Source organism: Mustela nivalis (genome assembly GCF_964662115.1).
Source record: "Mustela nivalis genome assembly, chromosome: 13".
NCBI classification, from domain to species: Eukaryota; Metazoa; Chordata; class Mammalia; order Carnivora; family Mustelidae; genus Mustela; species Mustela nivalis.
The window spans coordinates 64,256,715-64,283,146 of NC_139032.1; the positions used below are offsets into that span (position 1 = coordinate 64,256,715).

The 26,432-nt window shown below is 45.2% G+C and overlaps 1 protein-coding gene across 3 annotated transcripts; it reads right to left on the bottom strand.

Moving 5' to 3' along the window:
- Positions 1-26,432, bottom strand: PGAP4 (post-GPI attachment to proteins GalNAc transferase 4). Of its 3 annotated transcripts, none has more exons than XM_082696788.1 (2): positions 26,346-26,432; positions 1-7,661 (listed from the first exon to the last, which is right to left on the bottom strand). In XM_082696788.1, the coding sequence occupies exon 2, from the start codon at positions 7,582-7,584 to the stop codon at positions 6,373-6,375; it is 1,212 nt and encodes a 403-aa protein (XP_082552914.1). In that variant the 5' UTR covers positions 7,585-7,661; positions 26,346-26,432; the 3' UTR covers positions 1-6,372. The 3 variants fall into 3 exon arrangements, with proteins under 3 accessions (XP_082552914.1, XP_082552915.1, XP_082552913.1); XM_082696789.1 differs by having other exon boundaries at positions 25,687-26,347; XM_082696787.1 differs by lacking the exon at positions 26,346-26,432 and adding an exon at positions 26,012-26,339.

Consider the following 26,432-nt stretch of genomic DNA (forward strand, 5'->3'; position numbering starts at 1 on the left):
TGAATATTGCTTATGTGATTTAGGCATTTATTAAGATGGAGATAAAACGCTATATTTAAGATTTACATGATTACTTTGCTTGACGTAATTCCTTGCAGAATAATATATGAACTATGTTTGTGAATGTGATAGACACACACCATTCTTTTTTTATTTTTAATAGCTTTCAAAATTTAGTTGTTTTTTTCCCTCTTTTTCAAAAGGAGAGCACCCCACGGGTAGATTCCTGGAACCCTGCCTCCTTTATCATAAACTCCCTTGCAGGAGGAGTTAGATAGAAGCCAACCTTTGTCTGGTAAACCCTAGCTGGCTATGGATTGTGGAGGTATTAGGGCTAGCAAAGTATGGTTGAGAAGGATAAGAGGAATTGCCCAAACATGGTGCCAGAAAGAAATTCACACAGACTAGTTGACTTGGGATTTCTAAACTATGGGCCTCTAGGGGGACCTGGGTGGCTCAGTTGGTTAAGGGTCTCCCTTTGGCTCAGGCTATGATCAAACCCCATGTCGGGCTCTCTGCTCAGCAGGGAGTCTGCTTCTCCCTCTGCTGTTCGCTCTGCTTGTGCTCTCACTCTCCGTCAAGTAAATAAATAAAATCTTTAAAAAAATAAAGTATAAGCTGATAACTGTATAAGCAACTAGGTCTTAGGGTCACAACAATGCCAGAACTTATATCATTTTCTGAATAAAACCATTCTTTGTTTAAAATGTTGCCAGCTTATTAGTTTTGCAGAGGACTCGTTTTTTGTGGAGAATTCCCATTTAAACAAAGCCATGCTAATACAACATAAAATAACCCAAAAGTCACGTACCAAAAAAATGATCCTCTAGGAGTGGCCTGTTCCTTACATTTCAACTCTGGGAAGGTTTACGTCTCTGTTCTTGGTTTGTGTTAAATCATGTAACATTTTGCCAAGGGCCACTCCTACCACCCAGAGCCACTGACCCCCTCTAACCTGAGTTCACCCATACAGTGTGGAGATTGTTCTGTCACTTTCTTTCCAGCCTCTTGGCCTAAATGTCCTAGAAGAGGCCGTGGACCCACCACACATGGTATTCCTGTCTCGATTCCTGAAGATGTGGCAGTTGCGGCCTGAAAGGAAAATCCCCAGCCTTCACCTGATGGTAACACGCAGGACCTCCCTGCACAGAACCCCCAATGCACACACTAGAAATAAAACCATAAAAACCCCAAAAAGCAATCGTGCAGTGATGTAAAAAAGTTCCTTTTCATGCTCGTCATTCCCTCTGCCCGGAATGCACGTAAAAAGCTTCTTTTCACTGGGTTCAGAATTGTACATCATAACCAACCCTCACTATCTGGACTGCACTCTCTCTCCCCTAAATTTTCTTCCCTAGCCCCTTTTCTCTTCTACTAGTATTCCTCTTTTCCACAGGCAGTTCCACTGTGGATGCCTCTACCCTTTCAACCCTTCTTTTTCTTCCCTTCCTTCCTTCCTGCTCGCCTTCCCCCCCCCTTTTCCTTCCTTCCTTCCTTCTTCATTCATTCATTTCCTACTATGCGTCTGGTATTGTTCCAGGATCTGGGTGTACAGCAATAAATGAAAAAGAAGATTCCAGATACTGGGAAGTTCGTATCCTGTGGGAGGGGGAAGGAGGGGGAAATATCCCAAAATAATAAGGGAATTTCAGGTCACGACAAGAGCTTTGAAGAGAATCAAACTGGGTAAGTGATAGATGGGCCTGGGGGTCGGGAAGGGGGAAGACTGCTTTAGAGAGGATGGAAAGTCTCTTGGGAAGGATTAAAATTGAGACCTGAATTCTAGGAAAGATTCAGCCAAAGGAAAAGTGTTCCATATAGAGAGGATGGCCATGCAAGGGCCTTGCAGTAAGAGTCAGGGCAGCAAGTCTAAGCAAATGAGTGCAAGCTGGCATGGTTAGAGCCTGGACGACACACAGAGGAGTAGTAATAAGACATGAAGTCAGACAGTCTACAGGGGCAAGATTCCATCTGGCCTGGGAGGTAATGTAGGGGGTCTGAAATTTATTCTAAATGCAGTAGGAAGGCAGGTCCTAGCAAAGTAATGAATTCTCTAGAACAGTGACTATTCATTATTTAGTTCTTATGCATTCTCCATAGGCTGGTCCTATAAAGATTCCGTGACAGTGGGACACACAGGAAGAATTAATTACAGGAGCCGCTGGCTGGCTCCAACAGTGGAGCATGTGACTCTTGATCTCGGGGTTTTGAGTTTGAGCCCCATGTTGGGTGTAGAGAGTACTTAAAAATAAAATCTTTTTTTTTTTTTTTAAAGAATTTATTACATACGGAGTCTGGGACACAGAGAACAGGGGACAAATGAGAGATCCTCTGCGTTACTCTACATCTTTGTCTTCCTCTCCCATCTCTTGGACATCCTAAAGCTACCCCATTCCTACATACTTAGGCCATCTGTTCCTTGCTTCTTTTGGATAAAGTCATCATTTGGCTTTGGATTTCCATCTGTTTTTACACCGAATTATTAAAAGAGATGCCTCTTTTGAATCAGTTCATTCATCCACATTTGTGTGTAGGATGTTAGGGGAAAGATCAAGAAAATCTGTTAAGATCTAAGCCAAAAATCCCCACTCTTAAGAGTGATGACTCACAAAACCCAAGTCCTGGAGTGAGCTGGAAGCCACTAGCACATTTCCACTGCAGTTCTAATATATATATTAAGTACTTTTTAATTACATTTTCAATCATCTTTGACATAGCCCCCAAAGGTTTTCCAAATAAAATCCAACCTAAAAACAAAACCAAAAACCAGTGCCAGTTAATGAACATTTCTCAGCAAATTCATTATAGTTGGGATAAAAACATTCAAGTGGTTCATGTGACTTAAAATTAGCCAACTTCATATCATGTATTACTGTAACTCACAATGTAACATAGCGCATATAAAAATCCCACAGTAATCAATTCCAATTAGAATGACTCTCTACCCGAACTAAGTTACCAATTAAATAAGTCCTACCAAATAAGGAGTGTATCCAAGATAAATTAGATTAAGCCTCTCATCATATTAATCTGATTTATATTCTCCAGCTACACAGTTGTATTCTCTCCCTTTTTTCTTTAAACAACAATAAAAAAGAATGCACAATTCAAATGTTTCCACTTAATACAACAAAATCATGGGGCGTCTGGGCGGCTCAGTTGGTTAAGCATCTGCTTTTAGCTCAGGTCATCATCCCAGTGTCCTGGGACTGAGCCCCACATTGGGTTCCCTTCTTGACAGGGAGACTGCTTATCCCTCTGCCCCTCCCCCTGTTGTGCTCTTGTTCTCTGTCTTCCTCTCAAATAAATAAATAAAATATTTTTAAAAATACAACAAAATCAGTTATGAATTTTTAAACAAACAGCCCATAACTGTGAATGGTTACCTTGGGACTCCAAAATGGGGTGTGTGTGTGTTTGTAGTTTTGATACCATTCACACTAGAAAAATCCATCCAGGGGCGCCTGGGTGGCTCAGTGGGTTAAAGCCTCTGCCTTTGGCTCAGGTCATGATCCCAGGGTCCTGGGATCGAGCCCCACATTGGGCTCTCTGCTCAGCAGGGAGCCTGATCCCCCCTCTCCCCCCCCGTCTCTCTGCCTGCCTCTGCCTGCTTGGGATCTCTCTCTGTCAAATAAATAAATAAAATCTTTTAAAAAAATTAAAAAAAAAAAAGTTCATCCATTGAAATAAGTGAGAATGACAAAAGTCTTCTCAGGATGCCTCAGTGGAACAGGTGCTTTTATTTGAACTGATATGTCTCTGCAAATATATCCAGTCACAATAAAAAACTTCTTAGGCCTGACAATTATTTAAACCCTGAAGGGTGTGCAGGGTCTGTTAGAGACCTTCACCTTTCTGGTGACCAGTGTCCTTTGTAATGAAAAGGGGACTTTAGTTCTCCTCCAGCCCCCTTGCTTAGGATTAAATGAGACTTCAGCTTTGGTGTAAAGCTGTCAGCTGTCCTGATCGAAGACTGCATACAAAAACTGGACTCTAGGAACGAGGGACAAGAGGGAGGGAGATCTGGAAGAGGATAGGGATGAAATAGCAGAACTGAGCCTGCATCTCTTGCATATGTCCAAAGACAGCAGACTCTAGTTAAGATCTCTGGGGGAAAGCGTCTTCATGGAAAGGGGGAGAAATTAGACAAGACCAGGATAGCTTTTGCCATCCTGGGTGAAAAAGTCAAGGAAGAGATATGTGCATGCAGTAGACCACTGAATCCAAAAAAGCACAGATATAACTAGCAATGATTCCCCATCTTCTGCCTGGCTAGCTTGGATGTGACTCTCCTGCTGCTGGGCAAAAAACATTCCCGAGGAGATCTGATTGTTACTGCAACAGGCTCTAATGAGGTATAGGCCAGGGGTGGTTCTGTTCCCGAACACGGGATGAGCCAGTGACCGGGAGAGGTTGAGTGGAGCAGCGGCATCTGAACATCCTGCCACGTCAGCCAGCAGCTCCGTTCACTTTGGACATTCCTGAGTGACACATGACATCTCACGGTAACAACACACACATAGACCTGTTTGTTCCCCAAGACCAACAGGACAAAGAGTTTGTACCATGGCAGCTTACAGAGACATTGTTCCATCCAGGTGACAATCAGATTCTACAAAAGAGACATTGACTACACAGATACTTAGAAAGTGAATGTGGTTAAGGGAAAAGGGCAGGAGCTGGAAGTCATGGGAGCCAAGTGCCCACCCCAGCTCTGCCGCTGTCCAGCCGGGCGAACCTGGGAAGGCTGTTTCACCTCCCTTGATCTCAGTTTGTCCACCTGCAAAGCATGGCGTGGAACTCCAGGCACCATGAGCTACTCTCTCAGTGCTTTCAAGGGGATCTCCGGATGGAAGCTCATTGGAAATTTAAAAAAAGCCAACAAACATGGCGCTGAAACAACCCGTCAACGCTTCAACTCCCATGTAGACATCCAGCTTCACGAAGGGACTCGTTGGCCTCTGGTTTGATCACTATCGGCAAAGGACATTTAAGTGTCACTTTGGAGGAGAGTAGTTTTCAGACCTCGTCTTGGAATAAGTTCAAGAGGAGTCTCAGATCATTTCCAGTTGTAACAAACCATTATTTTTGGCTTGGTTGGGGATGGCGCCACGTGATGGCTGAGCTACATCTCCTTCACGAATTACAGTGACAAGTCAGCCTTCATTCTAGCAGTTTGGTCCAGAATGGCTGCTCCCCGGGTGGGAGCCCTACACCCTGTGGCATACTTGAAACTACACCATTAATATCTCCATCCAAAATACACTTGAGTGTTATAAGCTTATCACAGAAAAGAAAAAGAACTGGTATTTACCAAGTGCCTTCCCTGGGCTAAGCACTTGCTGAGTGTTTTACAAACATTCTGTCTCTTAATCTTCAAGGCAACCTTCAAAGGTAGGTATCACCATCCCTGTTTTATAGGTGAAGAAACTGAGACTCAGAGTGGTCATGACTTGCCCAAGGGCACATCACTGGGACATGGCAGAGATCTGAAATAAGAATTCAGGCCCTTCCCACATCACAGTCTATGCGTTTGCCTTCTCTAACATCATGATACCCAGAAGGAGGGAAAACAAATGAGGGTGAACAGTCAGCCAGCAAAATTCAGAAAAAGGCTATGCTGTTAGTAAAGAGCTCACCCATTTTACATCATTCTGCAACGTCCAATTTTCAAAGAATCAGAATATGATGGAAATATTCGATAAGAAATCACTACTGAACATAAGCAATCTGACCTTGATGACCCAGAAGGCGCTTGCAGACCTTGCTGTGCCTCAAAGTTCTCACTAACAATACCGACCATCAGCACACTACAGATGAATGGAAAAGAAACACCACATAAGGGAAGTAAGATCGTCTGCCTTCAAGTCGCCAGGCACCACGACAGCCTTTACCGACCAGGTCAAAGAAACAAACAGAACCTGTCAATATGGTCCTGCCTCTTCAGACTTATATTCTAGACATAAATCCGTTCTCATGCCCAGTGAGAGAGAAACCAATTTGAACGTATCTTGCCTTTCACCAAATTCTACCCTTAAAATCCTAAAACGGTCATATCTTTGTGCACAATATTTTTGGCAGTTACGAGCGCTTTCACAAAGCAGAGCTGAGGACGACTGCAGAATACGTCTGGTACTGAAGTGCCAGCGTGGCTCTGTGGAGGGAGAGGGCTCCCGCCGTGGGGCGGACAACCGCTCCTGCCAGAGCTACCAAAGCCAAGTTTCTTGACAGGCGTGTTCTCGGCCGTCTCAGTGCCTAGATCCCTAACAACATGAAACAACATAATAATTGCAAGCAACCACGTCCAAATAAAGAACTCGATATTGGAATCATCGAGAAGCGGCCACGTTCAGAAAGGCATTTCCTGGCACGCTAGAGCAGACTGGGATGAAAGTTGTACCGAAGGCTGGAGAAGAGCCCAATGTGCTTCACGAGGTTGGGCTCCACCACGTAGGCCCGCTCCCCCTTGGCCCTCAACAGGGAGTAGAGCGCCATGTCCTTGCCGAAGCCCTTGTGGCAATACACCTGGGACAGGTAGGTGAGGGTCCGGCGGGCCGCAGGGGCCGGGAAGAGCATGGCTGGGGTGCAACACTGGGAGGCAGGGACCACGCTGTACAGGGAAGGACTCAGCCGCCGCAGTTCCAGGAAATAGTGCCGGCCCACCAGTTCCACCAGACCCATGCTATACAGGGAGAAGAAGAGCATGACGGGCCAGCTGAACCCGGGGCGGCTGGCAAACCGCATGTATATCCAGGTCAGCAAGGGCCCCAGCAACATGCCCACACCGACCCACTCCAGGATCCGCATGGGCTCCGGGTTGACGTAGTGCTGCAGCCTCTCGGGATGGTAGAGCTTCAGATAAAGCGCATCTCGGAGGTGCGGCTCCGAGAAGCGAGCCCGCAGAAGGTGCTCCAAGACCGGGAAGATCTGCTCCTCCGGAACGGCGTCGTCTTCCACCATCAGGACGTAGTCTGGGTTGTAGGTCTGCAGGGAGGACTCCAGGCAGTAGACATAGTCCTGCTTCTCCTTCTCAAACGAGTTGGTCGAAGGGTCATCACCATAATCATCCTCAGTGCCCTCATAGCGGTTGGCCACGGGGACATACTTAGACAGCAGCTTGGCGTCGAAATGGCTCACGCTACGTTCCACGTTGCACAGGAAGAGCTGGTGGCCCTCACACTGGGGGCCGCATTGCTGCAGAAGCCGGTGAAACTGGGACACCACCTGCAAGACATAGTGGAAGCCAGGCTGCCTGTCGACAGTGATGATGGTGATGACCAGCCAGGGGCGGGGGGTGGCCTGCCAGACGATGGGCACCGAGCCATTGGCAGACGGCAGCTCCTCAAAGTAGTGGAGGGCAGCTTCGCCTTCTTTCAAACTTTGCTGCAGGAACTCCTGACTCATTTGGTTCAGGTGCCATTGGCGTAGATAGAAGTAAGAGTGCAGGAGGCGGTGACAGGCTAGGGGGGCCAGCAAGCCGAACGTCACCACCGTTAAGATCAAGAGCTGGACAGCGGTGCTGCCCCAGGAGAGCCGTCTCAGCCTCCGGAGGAGCATGGCAGCGGGAGGGGCTGATGCACTCATGAGGTCAACTTCTGGTCAGGTCTGGTCCCGAGAACAAACCATCCTGGAATGCAGGCCCAAATCAGCGCAAGTCAAACCTAGACAGAGACAAGTAGAGGATGGTGAGAGACCTTAAACAAAACAAAACAAAACCTGGGCACAGAACGCAGCACATATCAACCCAGAAATTCTACCTCTAGGCTGTAGCTACTAGAGACTTCAAAGTATTTTCTCTAGCACGCTCCTCTCTGGTTGTGTCCGTCAGTGATCCCCAAGATTCTTTCATTATTTCTATGAGTGAGGATATCCTGGTGTATCCAAGCAAGTTGCCACACCCACAGATGGTAGGTTGGGTTTACAATGTGCCAGAAAGTCACGGGGTAGGCTAGTACGATCCTTATTTCAATGCAGCATCTACAGACACCTGCCTTCTTAAAATGGATGAAAAAGGAAGACTTGACACAAAGCAAATACACTTCTAAAGTAAATTCCAAAGTTAAGTTGTGTATTGATAGACTATGCAAACTATATTTTCTGCACATCCCAAACAAGAAAAGGACTCTTTAGGATTCTCTAAGATGTCTTTGTCAAGATCTTCCATTCTAATTTCTCTAATCTCATACAACTAAAAACTGCACCTTGGGGCACCCGGGTGGTTCAGTCAGTTAAGACAGTGAAGTGTCTCCCTTCACATGATCCCGGGATCCTGAGATCCTGGGCTCCTGGGATCAAGTCCCTCGATGGGTTCTCTACTCAGCGGGGAACCAGCTCCTCCCTCCTCCCCCTGCTCCTGTGTGCGCTCTCTCTCTAATAAATAAAATCTTTAAACATTTTTTTTTAAAAATTTAAAATTAAAATTTTAAAAAATTAAATTTAAAAATTAAAAAAAAATTTTTTTAAAGATTTTATTTATTAGACAGAGCGATCATAAGTAGGCAGAGAGGCAGGCAGAGAGAGAGAGGAGGAAGTAGGGTCCCTACTGAGCAGAAAGCCCGATGTGGGGCTCGATCCTAGGACCCTGGGACCACGACCCAAGCTGAAGGCAGAGGTTTTAACTACTGAGCCACCGAAGTGCCCCTCAAATAAATAAAATCCTTTAAAAAACCCTGCATCTTAGTTTAATCCTGATTGTTCTCCCATTTTATTTTTTATAGCACTAACCCAGGGACCAGTATCTCCCATATGCACATGAACTCCAGAGCCCCAGACCTGGGAGGGGAGGAAATATCTGAAGAACGGTCCATGAGCAGCTCTGCAATGAGGCAGGGAGGGATAGACAGAAATGAAGATGGGGGGCGCCTGGGTGGCTCAGTGGGTTAAGCCGCTGCCTTCGGCTCAGGTCATGATTTCAGGGTCCTGGGATCGAGTCCCGCATCGGGCTCTCTGCTCAGCGGGGAGCCTGCTTCCCTCTCTCTCTCTCTGCCTGCCTCTCCATCTACTTGTGATTTCTCTCTGTCAAATAAATAAATAAAATCTTAAAAAAAAAAAAAAAGCATCATTAAAAAAAAAAGATCTTTAAAAAAAAGAAAAAAGAAATGAAGATGGAAGAGACAGCTGCGCCCAGCTTGGTCCAGAAAGGATGTTGCAGGCAGTGATGGTTCACAGTGCAGGCTGGAGGTCAGGCACAGGTGACTCCCAACTCAGGGGGTGAAAAGTCGCCTCTCCACAGCTGTGGGGCACCTGGCTGGCTCAGTCGGAAGCGCCAGTGACTCTTGATCTCGGGGTCCTCACTTGGAGCCCCGTGTTGGGCGTAGAGATTACTTAAGTAAAACTTTTTTTTTTTTTTTAAGGTTTTATTTATTTATTTATCAGAGAAAGAGAGAGCACAAGCAGGGGAGCAGCAAGCAGAGGTAATGAGAGAAGCAGGCTCCCCGCTGAGCAAGGAGGCTGATTGATGTGAGACTTGATCCTGCACGACCTGAGCTGAAGGCAGACACTTAACCGACTGAGCCCACTCAGGTGCCTCCAAATAAAACTTTTAAAAATGTATCCATATAGGGGCACCTGAATGGCTCAGACGGTTTAGCATCTGACTCTTGGTTGCAGCTCAGGTCATGGTCTCAGGGTTGTGGGATCGAACCCAGCATCGGGCTCCGTACTACTGCACTGTCTGAGATTCTCTCTCCCTCTGCGCCTCCCCCCAACTCTCACACATGCTCTCTCTCACCCTCTCTAAAAAATAAACAAATAATATCTTTTTAAAAAATGTATCTATACAGGGGTGCCTGAGAGGCTCGGTTAGTTAAGCATCTCCTTCGGCCCAGGTCATGATCCTGGGGTCCTGGGATCAAGCCCCACATCAGGCTCCCTGCTCAGTTCAAGGCGGATAAGAAAGCGGCCCAGGAGAAGATGATCCAGCAGGAGCATGAGCGGCAGGAACGGGAGGACGAGCTTCGAGCCATGGCCAGCCAGATCTGCATGAAGGAGCGGGAACGTAGAGAGAAGGAGCGAGAAGAATGGGAACGCCAGTATAGCCGACAGAGCCGCTCACCCTCCCCCCGTTATAGTCGAGAATACAGCTCTTCCCGAAGGCGCTCAAGGTCCCGATCTCGAAGTCCCCATTATCAACATTAGGCTGAAGTGTGGGGGGCAGGGAGATGGGGGGGTGAGGGCTCAGGCTGTGATGCTGCCGGTTTGATCTCTAATGAAATAAAATCACTCATTATTTAATTCCAAATAAATATTTAATCGCTCAAATAAATAAATAAAATCTTTAAAAATAAAGAAATAAAAAAGTATCCATACAAACTCAAGTAATACCTCCTTGGGAGTAAGCAGGCCTAATGATCTGAGGGAAAACAGACTCAGACCGAGAAACAGAATTCAAAGGACAAAGCCAGTGTAACAGCAGTAATGTGAATGCAAAACTAAGCGGTGTCTAAAGAACAGAAGGTAAACCTTCTTATGTCAGAAGCATAATAAAGTGTGTACACATTTAGAAGAAACCGCCTAGCTTGTGAGTTATCTTGAAGGAAGGGCCGCCCAGGCACCATATGAAGTTATGGTACAGCGTCCCGGGCTGTCACTTCCGTGTCCTCCCCTTCTTGGGCACACAGAATGACCATATTCCCTAGCCCATCTTCTTCAGGTGGAATCCGGTGACTAGGACTTGCCAGGAAAATATGAGCAAAGTGGCAGGTGTGACTCTAGGGCCAAAGCGGTTGAGAGCAGATGTGCCTACCCGACTTGCTCATTCTCCATTTGCCAACTTTGCAGGGGGCGGGTGGGGGTCTGGAGGAGTGTCGAGCCACCAGATGGCAGGAGCCTGAGGTCCTGAATGACTGCATAGAAGAGTGGTGCTTCCCGCTGCTCACCTCCCAGGAGCTTCCCAATCTAGAGTGGGCTGGTGGGGAGTCACGTGTAATCCACCATGTCAAGTCACTAATGATTTCTGGACTTTTCACTGCCCCAATAACCTGTCCAGCCCAGTAGAACCATGTACAATACCACACTTCTCTCTATAGGATGATGACATAATAATTCATCAAAGGTCTCATTTAAGCTTCAGCGGCCCATTATACTGCGGGACCCAGAGGTGAGCCGGACTACCCCAGTACTAGTAAGAGATCTGGCTGGTACCGGAAGGGGGGAATAGCAGGGAGAGGTTTGGAAAGCACACAACCCCAGGCCCACGGGTCTGAGGTCGTTCAGAGTACGGTAGATGGGATGCTTCTCCCTGTTGGCTCAGGCCAACGGAGTGAATAAACCACGTGGACACACATCACTCCTAGCGGGAGCCAAGGACCAAAACTGGATTGAGCTTATATTCCTGGTAAGGAATGGAGTCTTTCAGGTGGTTTCCGCTCACCTTGTTCTCCCTGCGTCTGCTGTCACCCAAGAGAGCTGCACCCACTTGGAAGAAGGAACGAAATACAGTCAGTGGGATAAGGCATGCAGCTTGGAGAATGCCAGGCACACGGTGAGCGCAAACATGACACCATGATGATGATGAGAACGCAGAGCTCTGTGTTTGGTGCAAAATCCCCACCCACACTCCTTCGACACGATCTTCTAGTGACAGTTTCTGGTAAGGCAAGAATGTGACGCTCTTTAGCTCCGATCAGTCCCAGGGGTGGGATGTTTAAGGGCTCTGTGTGTGTGTGTGTGTGTGTGTGTGTGTGTGCGCGCACGCGCATAGTTACGATTTAAAAATATAAATGTGATGCTATCGCTCTCCTGCTTAAAGCCCTTCTTTAGCTTCCCACTGCTCTGGTAATAAAATCCTCATTTCCTATTATCGTCCACGAGACCCTTTATGATCTGGACTGTGCCCTTACCTGTCATCTTGTTCGACTGGCCTTTTCTCAAGTTACTCAAAATCAGAGGCTGGCAATATTTTTCTGTAAAGGGCTAGAAATATTTTAGAAAATATGTTTTAAAAATTTAATTTTAATTTAATTAAAAAATATTTTAGATTTCATAGGCCACATATTGTCTCTGTTGCATATTCTTTCTAGACATTTTCTTCCATAAAACTCTTTAAAAATATAAAAACTATTTTTAATGCTCCAGCCACATAAAAACAAGCTGGAAGCCAAATCTGGCCAGCAGCCCATAGTTCATCAATCCCTGTTCTAGACCAGTACTCTCCAATAGAAATACGATGCAAGAGCCACAGAGATAGTTAAAATTTTCTAGCGGCCACAGTAAAAAAGTAAAAAAGGTAAAAAGTAAAGTAAAAAAGTAAAAAGAAACAGTTGAAATTAATTTTAATAACAGATCTTAAGTACAATACTCCAGAACTATTATTTCAACATGAAACCAATATGAAAAATTATAAATGAGGAATTGTATATCTCAATTCAGACTGGTCGCATTTCAAGTAACCAATAGCCACATAACACCAACTAGCAGGGTGGCTCTAGACACACTGATCTTTCCAAACACTGACTGTGCTACACTCCTATCCAACTCCTGGCCTTTGCTCTCACAACTCCCACACCTTGGAATAGTTCATTCCCCCACCTTCCCTGCTTCTTCACATTGATAGCTTTTTCTCATCCTTTAATACACTCTCTCCGGCCCATGCAAAGTAGGACCTATGAAACTGGCAATCACGTATTTTCCTAATGGGAATTAGCTCTGTAGAATTAATTTGGGAATACCTAAGAAATCCACTAATGACTCAGCAATTCCATTTCTAACATTCCTTCCTAGATATGTATTCTCATGTGTCAGAAATGACTTGCAGCATCATTTGTAAGAGCAAAATACTGCCAAGTGCTCATTAATTGAGAGTGAGTCCAATAAATTATGATCCATCCAAAGACAGGAATACAAAGTACCCATTAAAAGCAAGCAAACTTGGAAGAGACAAGATAGCAACATAGAAGGCTCCTGAACTTCTCTTCTCCCAGGGATGCATCAAATGTACAGCTAGGGCACCTGGGTGGCTCGGTGGGTTGAGCTGCTGCCTTCGGCTCAGGTCAAGATCTCAGGGTCCTGGGATCGAGTCCCGCATCGGGGTCTCTGCTCAGCGGGGAGCCTGTTTCCTCCTCTCTCTCTCTGCCTGCCTCTCTGCCTACTTGTGATCTCTCTCTGTCAGATAAATAAATAAAATCTTAAAAAAAAAAATGTACAGCTACACCATGAGAAGTTGCCTGAGAGAAATCCAGAACCTAGCTGAGGAACCCCTATGCATAGGGGAATGAGATAATACCCACATTGAAACACGTAGGAAAGAAAGGCTGAGACACACTCCAGCCATAAACCCCACCCCAATACAGTGTCCTACAACCGGGGTGGGCTCCCAAAAGATCTAGCTGTGAATGCCACTGGGGCTTGCATCCATGAGACCATAGGATCACAGCAAACAAAGAAGGTATTCTTTGTGGGTGCATGAACACTTCCCAACTCTATCCCCTCTGGGCCCAGCATGTTGGAAGCAGGCAAAAATGATCATCCCCAGTTTTTCTGTGGAAGGGTTTAGATTGCATACTTTTCAAGTTCCTGCCAGGGGGTAGAGCTTCTCACTTAGCCTGTACCTAGGAGCTGGCTGAGATTCTCCCCAGAACCCAGGGGAAGCGATAGGCACTTCTCCCATCTTCTCCCTTGGGCTCACTCCAATGATAAAACCAGGTCACCAGCATCTCTCTGGAAGGAGCTTTACACAGGCCTCATGTCCCAGCTTTTGCAGCAACACCTGAGTGATGGGCCCCTGGGTCACCTGGCCCCAAGTCACCAATGGTATATGACTCAAAACACTGAGAACCAGTAGATGAATTCAGTAAAGTTGCAGGATATGAGATCAACATATAAAAATCAGTTGCATATCTATATACTAACAAGGAGAAATTAAGAAAACAATCCCATTTATAACACCATCAAAAAGAATAGACCACTTAGGAATAAATTTAACCAAGGGGGTGAACAATCTGTATGCTCAAAACTATAAGACATTGTTGAAAGAACTAAAAATGACACAAATAAATGGAAAGATATTCTGTGGTCGTGGATTAGAAGAATTCATATTAAAATGTCCATATTACCCAAAATGATCTACAGATTCAATGCAATCTCTATTAAAATTCCAATGGCATTTTCCACAGAAACAGGAAAAACAATCTTAAAATTAGTATGTAACTACAAAAGACCTCAGATAGCCAAGGCAATTTAGAAAAACATAGGTGGTAAGCTTCTTGACATTGGTATTGGCAATGATTTTTTTTTACACCAAAAGTACAGGCAGCAAAAGCAAAAATAACTAAATGGGACTATATCAAGCTAAGGGTTTCACACAGCAACGGAAACCATCAATAAAATGAAAAGGTAACCTACAAAATAGAAGAAAATATTTGCAAACCACTTATTAGACAAGGAGTTCATATCCAAAATATACAAAGAATTCACACAACTCAACACCAATAATAAAAATCAACTTGTTAGAAGAAGCAATTTATTAGAAGCAGTGCTCCCAAAGATCTAGCTGTGAATGCCACTGGGGCTTGCATCCATGAGACCAACAAGACCACGGCAAACAAAGAAGGTGTTCTTTGTGGTTGTATGAGCACTTGCCGACTCTATCCCCTCCGGGCCCAGCAAGCAGGGAGCAGGCAAAAATGATCATCCCCAATTTAATAATAATAACCAACTTATTTCAGCAGGCAAAGAAGGATCTGCATAGACATTTTTCCAAAGACATAAACAGCCAACAAATCTACTTGAAAAGGTGCTCAACATCACTATTCATCATGGAAACACACATCGAAACTACAATAAAATATCACTCCTCTATCTCACCCTTCAAGTGGGAGTCTTAAAGTTCAGGGTGCTAGATATGTGGCCCAAACCCTTTATTCCTCAGGAAGAAGCCGGACATGGGGTGTTCCCTCCAGGTTGTAGGGCACTGTATTGGGGTGGGGTTTATGGCTGGATTGTGTCTCAGCCTTTCTTTCCTACATGTTTCAACGTGGATATTATCTCATTTTTCCTGTGAGTAGGGGTTCCTCAGCTAGCTAGGTTCTGGATTTCTCTCAGAACTTTAACAGACACCTTAACAGACCTTAAGATGTCTATTATCAACAAGGCACGAGATAACAAATGCTAGCACAGATGTGGAAAAAGGAAACACTGTATACTGTTGGCTGAAACATACACTGGTAGAGCCACTACGGAGATATGGAGGAAGAAAGTATGGAGGTTCCTCAAGAAATTAAAAACACAACTACCAAATGATCCAGCAATCCCCCATCTGGGTATTTATCCAAAGGAAATAAAAATCCCTCCCTTGAAGAGAGATCCAGGACTGCAGCCTTATTCAAAATCCATATAGCTTTCACAGAAGCTCTACGGAAACAAACCCCGTGTCCACTGATGGAAGGATGAATGGATGAAGACTATGTGGTGTATCTATGCAATGGAATAGTATTCAGCCTTGAAAAAAAGGAAGGACATGATGCCATTTGGGACAGCAGGGATGAACACAGAGGGCATTATGTTAAGTGAAATAAAACAGAGAAATACAGATACTGCACAGTACCTTCTGTATGTGGAATCTAAAAAAAAAAAGTCAAAGCAGAATAGACAGTTGGTTACCGAGTACTAAGAGGAGGACTATGGGAGTCGGGAGAGGCTGGGCAAAGACTATAAACTTTTCGTTAAAGATGAATAAGGTCTGGGCGCCTGGGTGGCTCAGTGGGTTAAGCTGCTGCCTTCGGCTCAGGTCATGATCTCAGGTTCCTGGGATCGAGTCCCGCATTGGGCTCTCTGCTCAGCAGGGAGCCTGCTTCCTTCTCTCTCTCTCTCTGCCTGCCTCTCAGTGTACTTGTAATTTCTCTCTGTCAAATAAATAAATAAAATCCTTAAAAAAAAAAAAAGATGAATAAGGTCTGGGGGCGCCTGGGTGGCTCAGTGGGTTAAAGCCTCTGCCTTCGGCTCGGGTCATGATCCCACGGTCATGGGATTGAGCCCCACATTGGGCTCTCTGCTCAGCAGGGAGCCTGCTTCCTCCTCTCTCTCTGCCTGCTTGTGATCTCTGTCTGTCAAATAAATAAATAAAATCTTAAAAAAAAAAAAAAGATGAATAAGGTCTGAGGATCTAATGCATAATCCGGCGACTACAGCTGCCGATACTGTGCTGGCTAAGACACAATACTGACATTAGCTGGGCGCCTGGGTGGCTCAGTGGGTTAAGCCACTGCCTTCAGCTCAGGTCATGATCTCAGGGTCCTGGGATAGAGTCCCACATTGGGCTCTCTGCTCAGCAGGGAGCCTGCTTCCCTCTCTCTCTCTGCCTGCCTCTCCATCTACTTGTGATTTCTCTCTGTCAAATAAATAAATAAAATCTTTAAAAAAAAATACTGACATTAGCTAAGAGAGAACTTAAGTGTCCTCACCACAAAAAAAAAAAAAAAAAAATAGAAAGAAAGAAAAAGTTCAAAAAAGCAAACTCTTCATATACAGATATGGAAAAATTTTAAGATATATTTTCAGTGAAAGGAGAGCTAGATTTGAAAACAAAAAAAACAAAAACAAAGACAGGGGCTCCTGGGTGGCTCAGTCATTAAGCGTCTGCCTTGACTCGGGTTATGATCCGAGGGTCCTGGGATTGAGTCCACATCGGCTCCTTGCTCTGCAGGAAGCCTACTTCTCTCTTTCCCACTCCCACTGATTGTGTTTCTTTTCTCCCTGTGTCTCACTCTGCCAAATAAATAAATGAAACCTTAAAAAAAAAAAGACCTAGAAAAGTATGTATTTATGTATATATTTATATATATGTGTATTTTATGTGTGTGTGTGTATATGTGTATTTTATGTGTGTGTGTGTGTATATATATATATATGCTACCATTTGTGTAGTGGATCATTTGTGCAGCCAAAGGAGGAAAATGTGCTCAAAGGGCACACTTTTAAATCCACATATGACTGGAGGGGACCTAAAAGCACCCAGTCTTCCCAGGTCCTTGGCTTCCTGTTTTATTTTCTTGGATCTTGCTAAGGGGCCTGACGTGCATGCAGGGCTGGCTTCAAATTTGCTGCATAAAAGAGGCTTGTATGTTCCAGGTGGATACAAGAGGAGAAAATTTTCTTGAGGCTGTTTTTCAAGCAAGCATGATGATCTTCCTTCGATTTTGTTATTTGTGTGGCGCAGGAGAAATTAAGGAGATATGAGTCTCCTCCGAGCCCCCACTGTGCTGCTGTTCTCAGGCTCTCTCCTGCCCCCTGAGACCCCAGGCTCCTGATTCTCCTCTCTGGCAGGTGGGTCAGGAACTGCAGCACCTGGTGTTGACATCAAGGGGACCTTTAATCCCAGGCAGTTTCCCCACTGGGGGCAATAAAATCATTAACATCTCAGAAATAGCTTACTTTAAAAATATAGTGTGAGGGACACCTGGGTGGCTCAGTTGGTTAAGCAGCTGCCTTCGGCTCGGGTCATGATCCCAGCGTCCTGGGATCGAGTCCCACATTGGGCTCCAAGCTCGGCGGGGAGCCTGCTTCTCCCTCTGCCTCTGCCTGCCATTCTGTCTGTGCTCACTCGCTCTCCCTCTCTCTCTCTCTGATAAATAAATAAAATAAAATTAAAAAAAAATATAGTGTGAGAGAGCTGTTCTCCTGACCATCAGGGAAGGAATGGGATTCATTCAGTTCAGAGGGCACATGGTCTCTGCCTACACTGATAAGTTTCTGCTGGGGTGACGAACAACCCCAGACCTTCAGAGCTTATGATAACGACATGCACTTCTTGCTCCCGAGTCTGTGGATTGCTGTGCTTCAGCCGGGTTCAGCTCTGGACTGCGGGTCAGAATCAGACTGCTCCATGTACCTCTTGTTCCAGGTCACGTTGCAGAAGGAACAGCCATCTGAGCACGCTCTTTTGGTGGATACAAGAGGTACACAAGAGTCAAAACACGAAACTACATTCATAGCCTCACTTAACCATGCCATAGATTAAGTCCACTCACCATGCACCAGCCAAAGCAATGGGGCAGGGAAATTTACTCCTCTGGCAGAGCACAGGAAGGGGAAAATGAAGGTTCAGTGGGAAGCAAAAGCAGCAGGCCAATTTCTAAGCCCGCAGCAAAAAAGAGAAAGGCTCTAGCAATCTGCTCAGAGTCTGGGACATTTCTGAAACACTCACAAGACATCTGGCCCCATATCACTATACACAGAATGAGTCAGGACAAATGAGAGCAATGACCCCTAAATCTCAGGAGTTCATAAGAAAAGAGGTTTAATTCTTGCTCATGTTACTTGTCCGTTATGGATCACTGAAGACTCTGCTCCCTGTCATTCGCACTCCGGGACCCACGTAGATGGCACTGCCTCTTTTCCAGACACTGCTGGGTTTGTGGCAGAGGAGAAAGAGACGGATATTGGACCACAGCTGGCTCTTAAAGTCACAGCTCAAAAATGACACACATCACGTCCACTTACCTTTCATTGACCAGCGCAAGTTACACAACAACTCTTGAGTTCAAGATAACAGAGTTATGTAATTTTTCTGCAAGAAGGGGTACTGAAAGACATATAGCCAAACCTGAAGCTAATGATTAGAGAAATACACGTCTCTCTAGGGAGTGGCAGAAAGTATCCGGAACAATGATGCAATCTAGCACACCCATCGTGGGCTCTGAGAGGTGGGATCGGATCCTTCAATGATCAGATGACTGACTAGTAGGCCTGAAATCCAGCCACGTGGAGTTAGGTAGGCCTTCAAGACAATGTTCTTGTTTGCTTTTTATTTAAGATTCTATTGATTTAAAAAAAAAAAAAAGATTCTATTGATTTATTTGACAGAGAACACAATAGGTACAGAGGCGGGCAGAGAGAGAGGGTGAAGCAGGCTGCCTGCTGACAAGAGACAACCCCCCCCCCCCATGCAGGGCTTGATCCCAGGACCCTGAGATCATGACCTGAGCCGAAGGCAGAGGCTTTAACCCCCTGAGCCACCCAGGCACCCCTTGTTTGCTTTTTAAAACATCTTCTTAAAGGATTTAACCAATTGCTGCACTATGGGGTGTGGTATTCAGGACCTCCTATAATTTATTTCAGTTTACTGATTTGGTTTTAGGATAATTTACCTGAAAACAGGATTTTGCATTGGTAGTTTGAGGGAAGGAAGTCTCTACTCCCAGCCCAATATGGGGGTGGGACAGAAGTAGGACCACGTGTGCATTATCACTGTCTGTTTCCAGAATTCCATAGTTACCCATGGCATCACCAGCTCGGGACCACATCCAGGAATGCTGGGGACTGACTGGGATCTGTGAGGTTGCCCGGAAACAACGACACCATTACAGTCCTGATTCTACTGTGTAATGATTACTGAGTTCTTATCTATACCGTACTGGTGCACTTTGAAACACAACCATTTTCTAAATTGGATGATGTCTGTTACTGTGTCTCGGATGGAGGGCTCAGAAAAGACAATAAAAGACAAAGACGAAGACATGAACATGAAATAGGGCTAGAATGAATAAATGGAGTGACAATGACAATTGCATTTTACTGCAGCTTTTAAAAATTAAGCTGGGGACACTTGGGTGGCTCAGTCGGTTAAGCAGCTGACTCTTGATTTAGGCCCAGGTCATGATCTCAGGGTCATGGGATCAGCCCCACCTGGGGCTCCGCGCTCAGCAGGGAATCTGCTAGAGAGTCTCTCTCTCTCTCTCAAATAAATAAATCTTTAAAAAATAAAATAAAATAAAAATTAAGCTGAAGGAGTTGCAGAGGCATGTGAAGCAGTACACTAGGCTGAGTGTCAGGAGAGAAGCTGTCAAGAACACGGTTTCCCAAGTCTTCTCTCCTACATGAATGGCAACACCACTTCCCAGGAACCTTGAGTCCAAAGGATCAGTACGCACTGACTTCTCACCCTTATGCAGTCACTTCCCACCCCCTAGCAATGCCACTGCATGGCCTCTTGATGCCTCTCTTCTCTCCTGTCCTCCCACAGCCATGCCCCTCTTCACTGCCTCGCCCTAGTTACTCCTCATCACCCCCCAGCCAACTGACGGCAACCGGCTCCTAACTAGGCCTCCAGCTTCCAGAAGGAGCAGCGGATGGATCTCGGTCCAGGTCTGGTCCCAACACTCACTCATTAGGTCCATTTGTAAAGAAATCATTTCTCTGAGACTATTCTGCCTCTGTCAAACAGGAAAGTGAAAAAATACCTCATTTATGGAGGCATTGTGGGGATGAAATGAGACAATGGCTATGAGAGCCCTTTGTCAGACAGAAGACACTGCAAATGATGGTAATGTTTCACATTATATTCATCTGATGCTCTTTTCTGTGGAACCGTTCAGGATTCCCCAATGACTACAGAATGAAGTCCAACTTCTTTGCCAAGATTCCTCACGACCCAGCTTCAACTGTCTCTCCAGTCATTTCTTCTCCTCGCACAGGCTACTTAACGCCCAAGAATGAGCTCAGAAGGCACCTCTTAAAAACCAACCCTCATCTGCCCCAACCAGAAATAAACTCTTGTTTCTCAAGTGCTTGGCCCCTTTACATAATTTTTCCCCCAGAACATTCATTTATCACTTGCTATGTTAGACTGTATCTATGTATAGCTACCACTTATTAAGCTCCTACTACATATCCAAGTTCTGTAACAGACTCTTACATCTATTTGATTTAACCAGAATAGCAACTCTTGAATAGCAATGGAATTAAAATAAATGCTAGCGAGTCGAAAGCAGGAAATTAAAACAGGGGAGAAATTCCAAAGCCCATATTTTGTTCACAATGCCTGCTGCCCTCCATGGCTTTATTTCTGACCCCTGACTTATGCCCTAGTTAGACTGATAAATCCTTTGTTAGTGGATTCGGTCTGATTTATCTTCGGTATCCCTTGTAGGCTCATCAGAGTACTACTCTATGCATAGGAGAGGCTCAATGTTTGTCAAGCAAATAAATGCCCATAATTAAGTCATTTGACCTCTGTGGGTCTCAATGCTTCAGCGAAGAGCATGGCCTTAAAATGTGCAGAGATCAACTTATTTGTACATGTCTATTGAGCACGTATTGTGTGCTAGGCAATGTTCTAAGCATCTCATCGATCCTCACCAGAAGCCTATGAGAAATACTATTATTCAGCCCATTTTATACCTGCAAAAACTGAAGACAGAATTAAATTGTACCAGAGGTTAACAAAGCTTTTAAGTGGGTGGGAAAACTGAAACCTAGGCAGACAGACTCCGGAACCCATGTTCTCAACCAATATGCAATACTATCTCTGCAGAGATTGGAAACCCAAGAAAATCAGCTGAAACATCATTAGAAATGGTAACAGCATTTCAGGATGCAAATGTAAATATTAATATATAAAAATAATAATGTAAAAATATTTAAAAATAATATACAGTATTACACACACACACACACACACACACACATTGCTTCACCTTATCAGACAATGACCAAATTAATTAATGGGGTAAAAGAGCCCCATGAAAATGGGGTAAAAGACCTAGGAATAGGGCGCCTGGGTGGCTCAGTGGGTTAAAGCCTCTGCCTTCGGGTCGGGTCATGATCCCAGGGTCCTGGGATCGAACCCCGCGTCGGACTCTCTGCTCAGCAGGGAGGCTGCTTCTCTTCCTCTCTCTCTGCCTGCCTCTCTGCCTCCTTGTGATCTCTGTCTGTCAAATAAATAAATAAAATCATAAAAAAAAAGACCTAGGAATAAATTTTTTAAATAGGCAGAATATACACACATAAAATTCTACTGAAAGATATTTAAAAAGTCTTTGGTATGTAGAGAAACAGAACACTTTCCCAGCTGAAAAGCCTCACTAATGAAAGATGATAGAAATCTCTTTCTCCAGAATTAATCTGTACATTTAACATAAAGTCAGTTCAATTTACTTTAAGAGGGAGTGGCCCAGTTCAACAAACGGGCACTTGATAAAAATTGGTGCAACCTTTGGAAGGAAAGTTGAACCAGTATCTATAAAAATTTTATATGTGCATTCCCCTTGACATAGAAATTCGTTCTAGGAATCTATCCCACAGAAATACCAACACTTGCTTCCAAAGATGGACAAAGAATGCTCATGGCAGTTTTATTTGCAATAATATGAAAAAGATAAAGAGGGGAAAGGGAGGAGGGACAGGGGAGGAGGAGCGGAGAGAAAGAAGGAAGGAGGAACTGCAGGGAAAGAAAATGCGCAGCAACAGGAAACACTTTTACATAATTACACAAAGGGACCACAGGAGCCATTAAAAAGGAAGTGAAAGCTTTCAATATACTAACATTTTAAAAGTTTTAGCTAGGTCTCCGCTAGGGACTGAATGCATTCCCCCCAAATTCATGTATTAAAACGCTAATCCTCGGGGAACCTGGGTGGCTAAGTGGGTTAAGCCTCTGCCTCTGGCTCAACTCATGATCTCAGGGTCCTGGGATCCAGCCCCGCATCAGGCTCTCTGCTCAGCGGGGAGCCTGCTTCCCCCATTCTCTCTGCCTTGCCTCTCTGCCTGCTTGTGATCTCTCTCTCTGTCAAATAAATAAATAAATTTATTTAAATTTATTTAAAAAGAAAATGCTAATGCTCAATGTGATGATATGTGGATATGGGGTCTTTGGGAAGTAATTAGGTCTTGGTGATGGAACTCTCATGTTGGGATTAGTGCCCTCATAAGAAGAGGTAGGAGAGCACTGGCTTGCTCTCTCTGCTCTCTGCCAGTGAGAAGACAGGGAGTAGGTAGCAGCCCTACACTGGGAAGAGGGCCCTCAGCAGGGCACCCTGATCTCAAACTTTCAGCCTCCAGAAAGAAATGTTTTGCTGTTTCCACCACCCTATCTATATTAACTTGTTACAATTTGAGCAGATTTTAAGTGTCTAAAGGAAAAATAAGGCAAACTATGTCAATGCAATTGCAAAAAAAATGTACAGAGTATGGTCATTCTTTTTTTTTTTTTTAAGATTTTATTTATTTATTTGACAGACAGAGATCACAAGGAGGCAGAGAGGCAAGCAGAGAGAGAGGAAGAGAAGCAGCCTCCCTGCTGAGCAGAGAGTCCGATGCGGGGTTCGATCCCAGGACCCTGGGATCATGACCCGACCCGAAGGCAGAGGCTTTAACCCACTGAGCCACCCAGGCGCCCCTGGTCATTCTATTTTCAATATGGAGCATAATTCAATGAAAGAGAGATGAAGGTGTGGAGGAATGGAAGCTTCCTGTTTTGCTTCAACACCCCCCACCCCCGTTTTTAAAAGATGTTATTTATTTATTTGACAGACAGAGATCACAAGTAGGCAGAGAGGCAGGCAGAGAGAAAGGGGGGTGGGAAGCAGGCTTCCCACTGAACAGAGAGCCCGATGCAAGGCTCGATCCCAGGCCCCTGAGATCATGACCTGAGCTGAAGGCAGAGGCTTAATCCCCTGAGTCACCCCTGGACACTTTTTTTTTTCTTTTAAGATTTTACTTATTTCAGAGAGAGAGCATGTGCACAAGCATGAGCAGGGGGAGGGGAAAGGGCAGAGGGAGAAGCAGACTTCTGCTCAGTAAGGAGCCCAACATGGGGCTCTATCCCAGGACTTTGAGATCATGACCTGAGCAAGGCAGATGCTTAAATGACTGACTGACTGAGCCACCCAGGCTCCCCTTTCAACACTTTTGTAAAGAGTTATGTATTACTTTTATGATCATTATTTTAAATGTTCATTCAACAAATACTGAGTCTTGTGCCGGGCACTGGGTTAGTGACATGACATTCAGGGCCCCTATACTCTGAGGACCCTTGTTATCAAAATCCGACAGAAATCCGAACAGGATTTTGTCTGTTTCTTTTGGTGGCACAGGGAGGGAGAGGTTAGTTAACTTGACCAAAGTATTCTAAAGATTTTCTGGGATTAATACTAAGAAAAACTACTAGGAAATGCTCGCTTTGCTGGCATATACACTAAAATTGGGAGGATGTATCAAAAATTAGCATGGCTCCTGGGCAATGATGACATCAATTTTGCACTTCAGAATTTTTTATTGTGATGGTGGTTACATTTGATAAAATTCATGAAAATATACATTGAAATGTGTTTTACTGCATGAAAACTGTACTTCAATAAAACTGATTTTTCTAGGGGTGCCTGGGTGGCTCAGTAGGTTAAGCCACTGCCTTCGGCTCGGGTCATGATCTCAGGGTCCTGGGATCGAGTCCCACATTGGGCTCTCTGCTCAGCAGGGAGCCTGCTTCCCTTCCCCTCTCTCTGCCTGCCTCTCTGCCTACTTGTGATCTCTCTCTGTCAAATAAATAAGTAAAATCTTAAAAAAAAAAAACTGATTTTTCTAAAAGCTGGGAAAATGATAATACAGAGTAGTAAGAGAGAATCTGCCTAACCAGATTTTAAATCTATCATAAAACTTCAGTAATTTAAATAACAAGGCACCAGCACCAAAATATGCTGATAAAAAGAAGCGAAAATCCACAAAGATACAAACATGTAATAACTCAATCTACCGTAATGAAGCAATTTAAATCCGGGGTGAAAAACAGACTTAATAGTTTTGTGGCAACTGGTTAACTCTTCAGGAAAAGTAAATTAGCTCTCCACTTTATAACTTTAGAATAAATGTCACATTAAAACTTTCAAACAAAAGCTTAAAGGTACCTGAAGAAAATAAAGAAGATTAGTTATATATTTTAGGAAAGGCCCATAGGTTTAGGAAAGCCCCTTCTCAACAAGGTCTGCAAGCAGAAACCATTAAAAGAAAAAAAAAAAACGTGCTATAGTGAGCGCTGTAAACTGTGTAAGACTGATGAATCACAGACCTGTACCCCTGAAACAAATAATACATTATATATTAATTCAAAAAATGACTAAATGGGGTGCCTGGGTGGCTCAGTGGGTTAAAGCCTCTGTCTTAGGCTGGGGTCGTGATCCCAGGATCCTGGGATGGAGTCCCGCATCGGGCTCTCTGTTGAGCGGGGAGCCTGCTTCCCCCCTCTCTCTCTGCCTGCTTCTCTGCCTACCTGTGATCTCTGTCAAATAAATAAATAAAATCTTTTTTAAAAAATGACTAAATGAAAAAGTTAAATTTGTGTATGGTCAAAGATGAAAAACTGATAAAACAATCAAGCAGAGTGGGAAAGACTATGCAACATAAATGACAGAATTATTTCTTTAATGCATAATATATAAGGAGTGCTTAAAAAATGAGAAACAGAAAGACACTCCAATTGAAAAGGAGGCAAAAGAGGGGCACCTGGCTGGCTCAGACGGTGGAGTGTGCAACGGGTGATCTTAGGGTGGCGAGAGCCCCACGTTGGGCACAGAAATTCCTTTTAAAAGGGTGGTGGGGCCAAAGAAATAAGACAGTTCACCCCTGCAAATGCAAACAGCCAGTACACAGAGGAAAAGGTATCGGTGGCCCCTGCGCAATCAGACGTGCAAATTAAAACAAGATACTAATTTTGTCCACCTTATTTAGATGTTTGTATGCAGAGAAAGCTTTAAGACGATATCCATAAAATCTCAACAAACTAGAAGAAGTTTTAAGTTATCTTTATTTTCTCCTTTACATTTTTCTGTTTCCTAAATGCTCTGTAATACACTAATCCTTCAAAAAAAAAAAAATTCCAGTAATTTTAATAATGCTAGGTGTTAGGCACCCATAGTTTTCTCTTGTCACCTCCCAAAGTACCTGATAGAAATGCACACCTAAAAAATCTATCCCCCTTACCAGGTTCTGTTCTCCTGGGGAAATACACGTGCGCACAGGCACACGCACCTGCAGATTCTGCTAATGGGCCGCTCAGTGAGATCATCACTGGAGCGGCCCTGCGCTTCTCCCGGGGGCAGCACGGGACCAGCAGGGGATGCCAGGGTCACACCCGCCCTGCAGGAGCTCTCGCTCCGGGGCACTTCGGGCGCAGTGCGGCACCGGCAACGCCCGCGCCCAGACGCCAGGAAGAGGATATGACTAGCGGGGGTGGTCCTCTCCACTCCTCCAGGAAAGAGAACGGGAGCGGAAGACCACAGTCCCGGATCTAGCGTCTGCTGCTGACCTTGGGCAGTCGCCATCGCGCTCGGGCCTCAGTTTCCCGGCCCGTAGGTCGGTGCTAACGGTTCCGATCGCCGCGCTGGCTCCCTTCGGCTGGTCTTTCCGGGAGCTGGGAGGGACGCCTTCCTCTGCCGGATCGCCCTTTCTCGGTTCCCGGGCGCCGAGGTCGCCCGCAGAAACCCCACGCCGCAGCAGCGCTTTGGCGAGCCCGGCTGGCCGGAGGGGAGAACGCGCGAGGGGCCCTCGCAGCGTGTCGGCGGCCATTAGGCGATGCGATGCGATGCGATGCGCCCTTTGGCTGCGCAGCCCGGCGGGGCTGGCCGGGAGCGGGGTCTTACCTGGGCTCGCACGCGCCCGGCTCGCGCCTTCCTGTCGGCCTCGCGGCGCGGCCGAAGCGGGCGAAGGGTGCAGAGACGCCCTCGCCG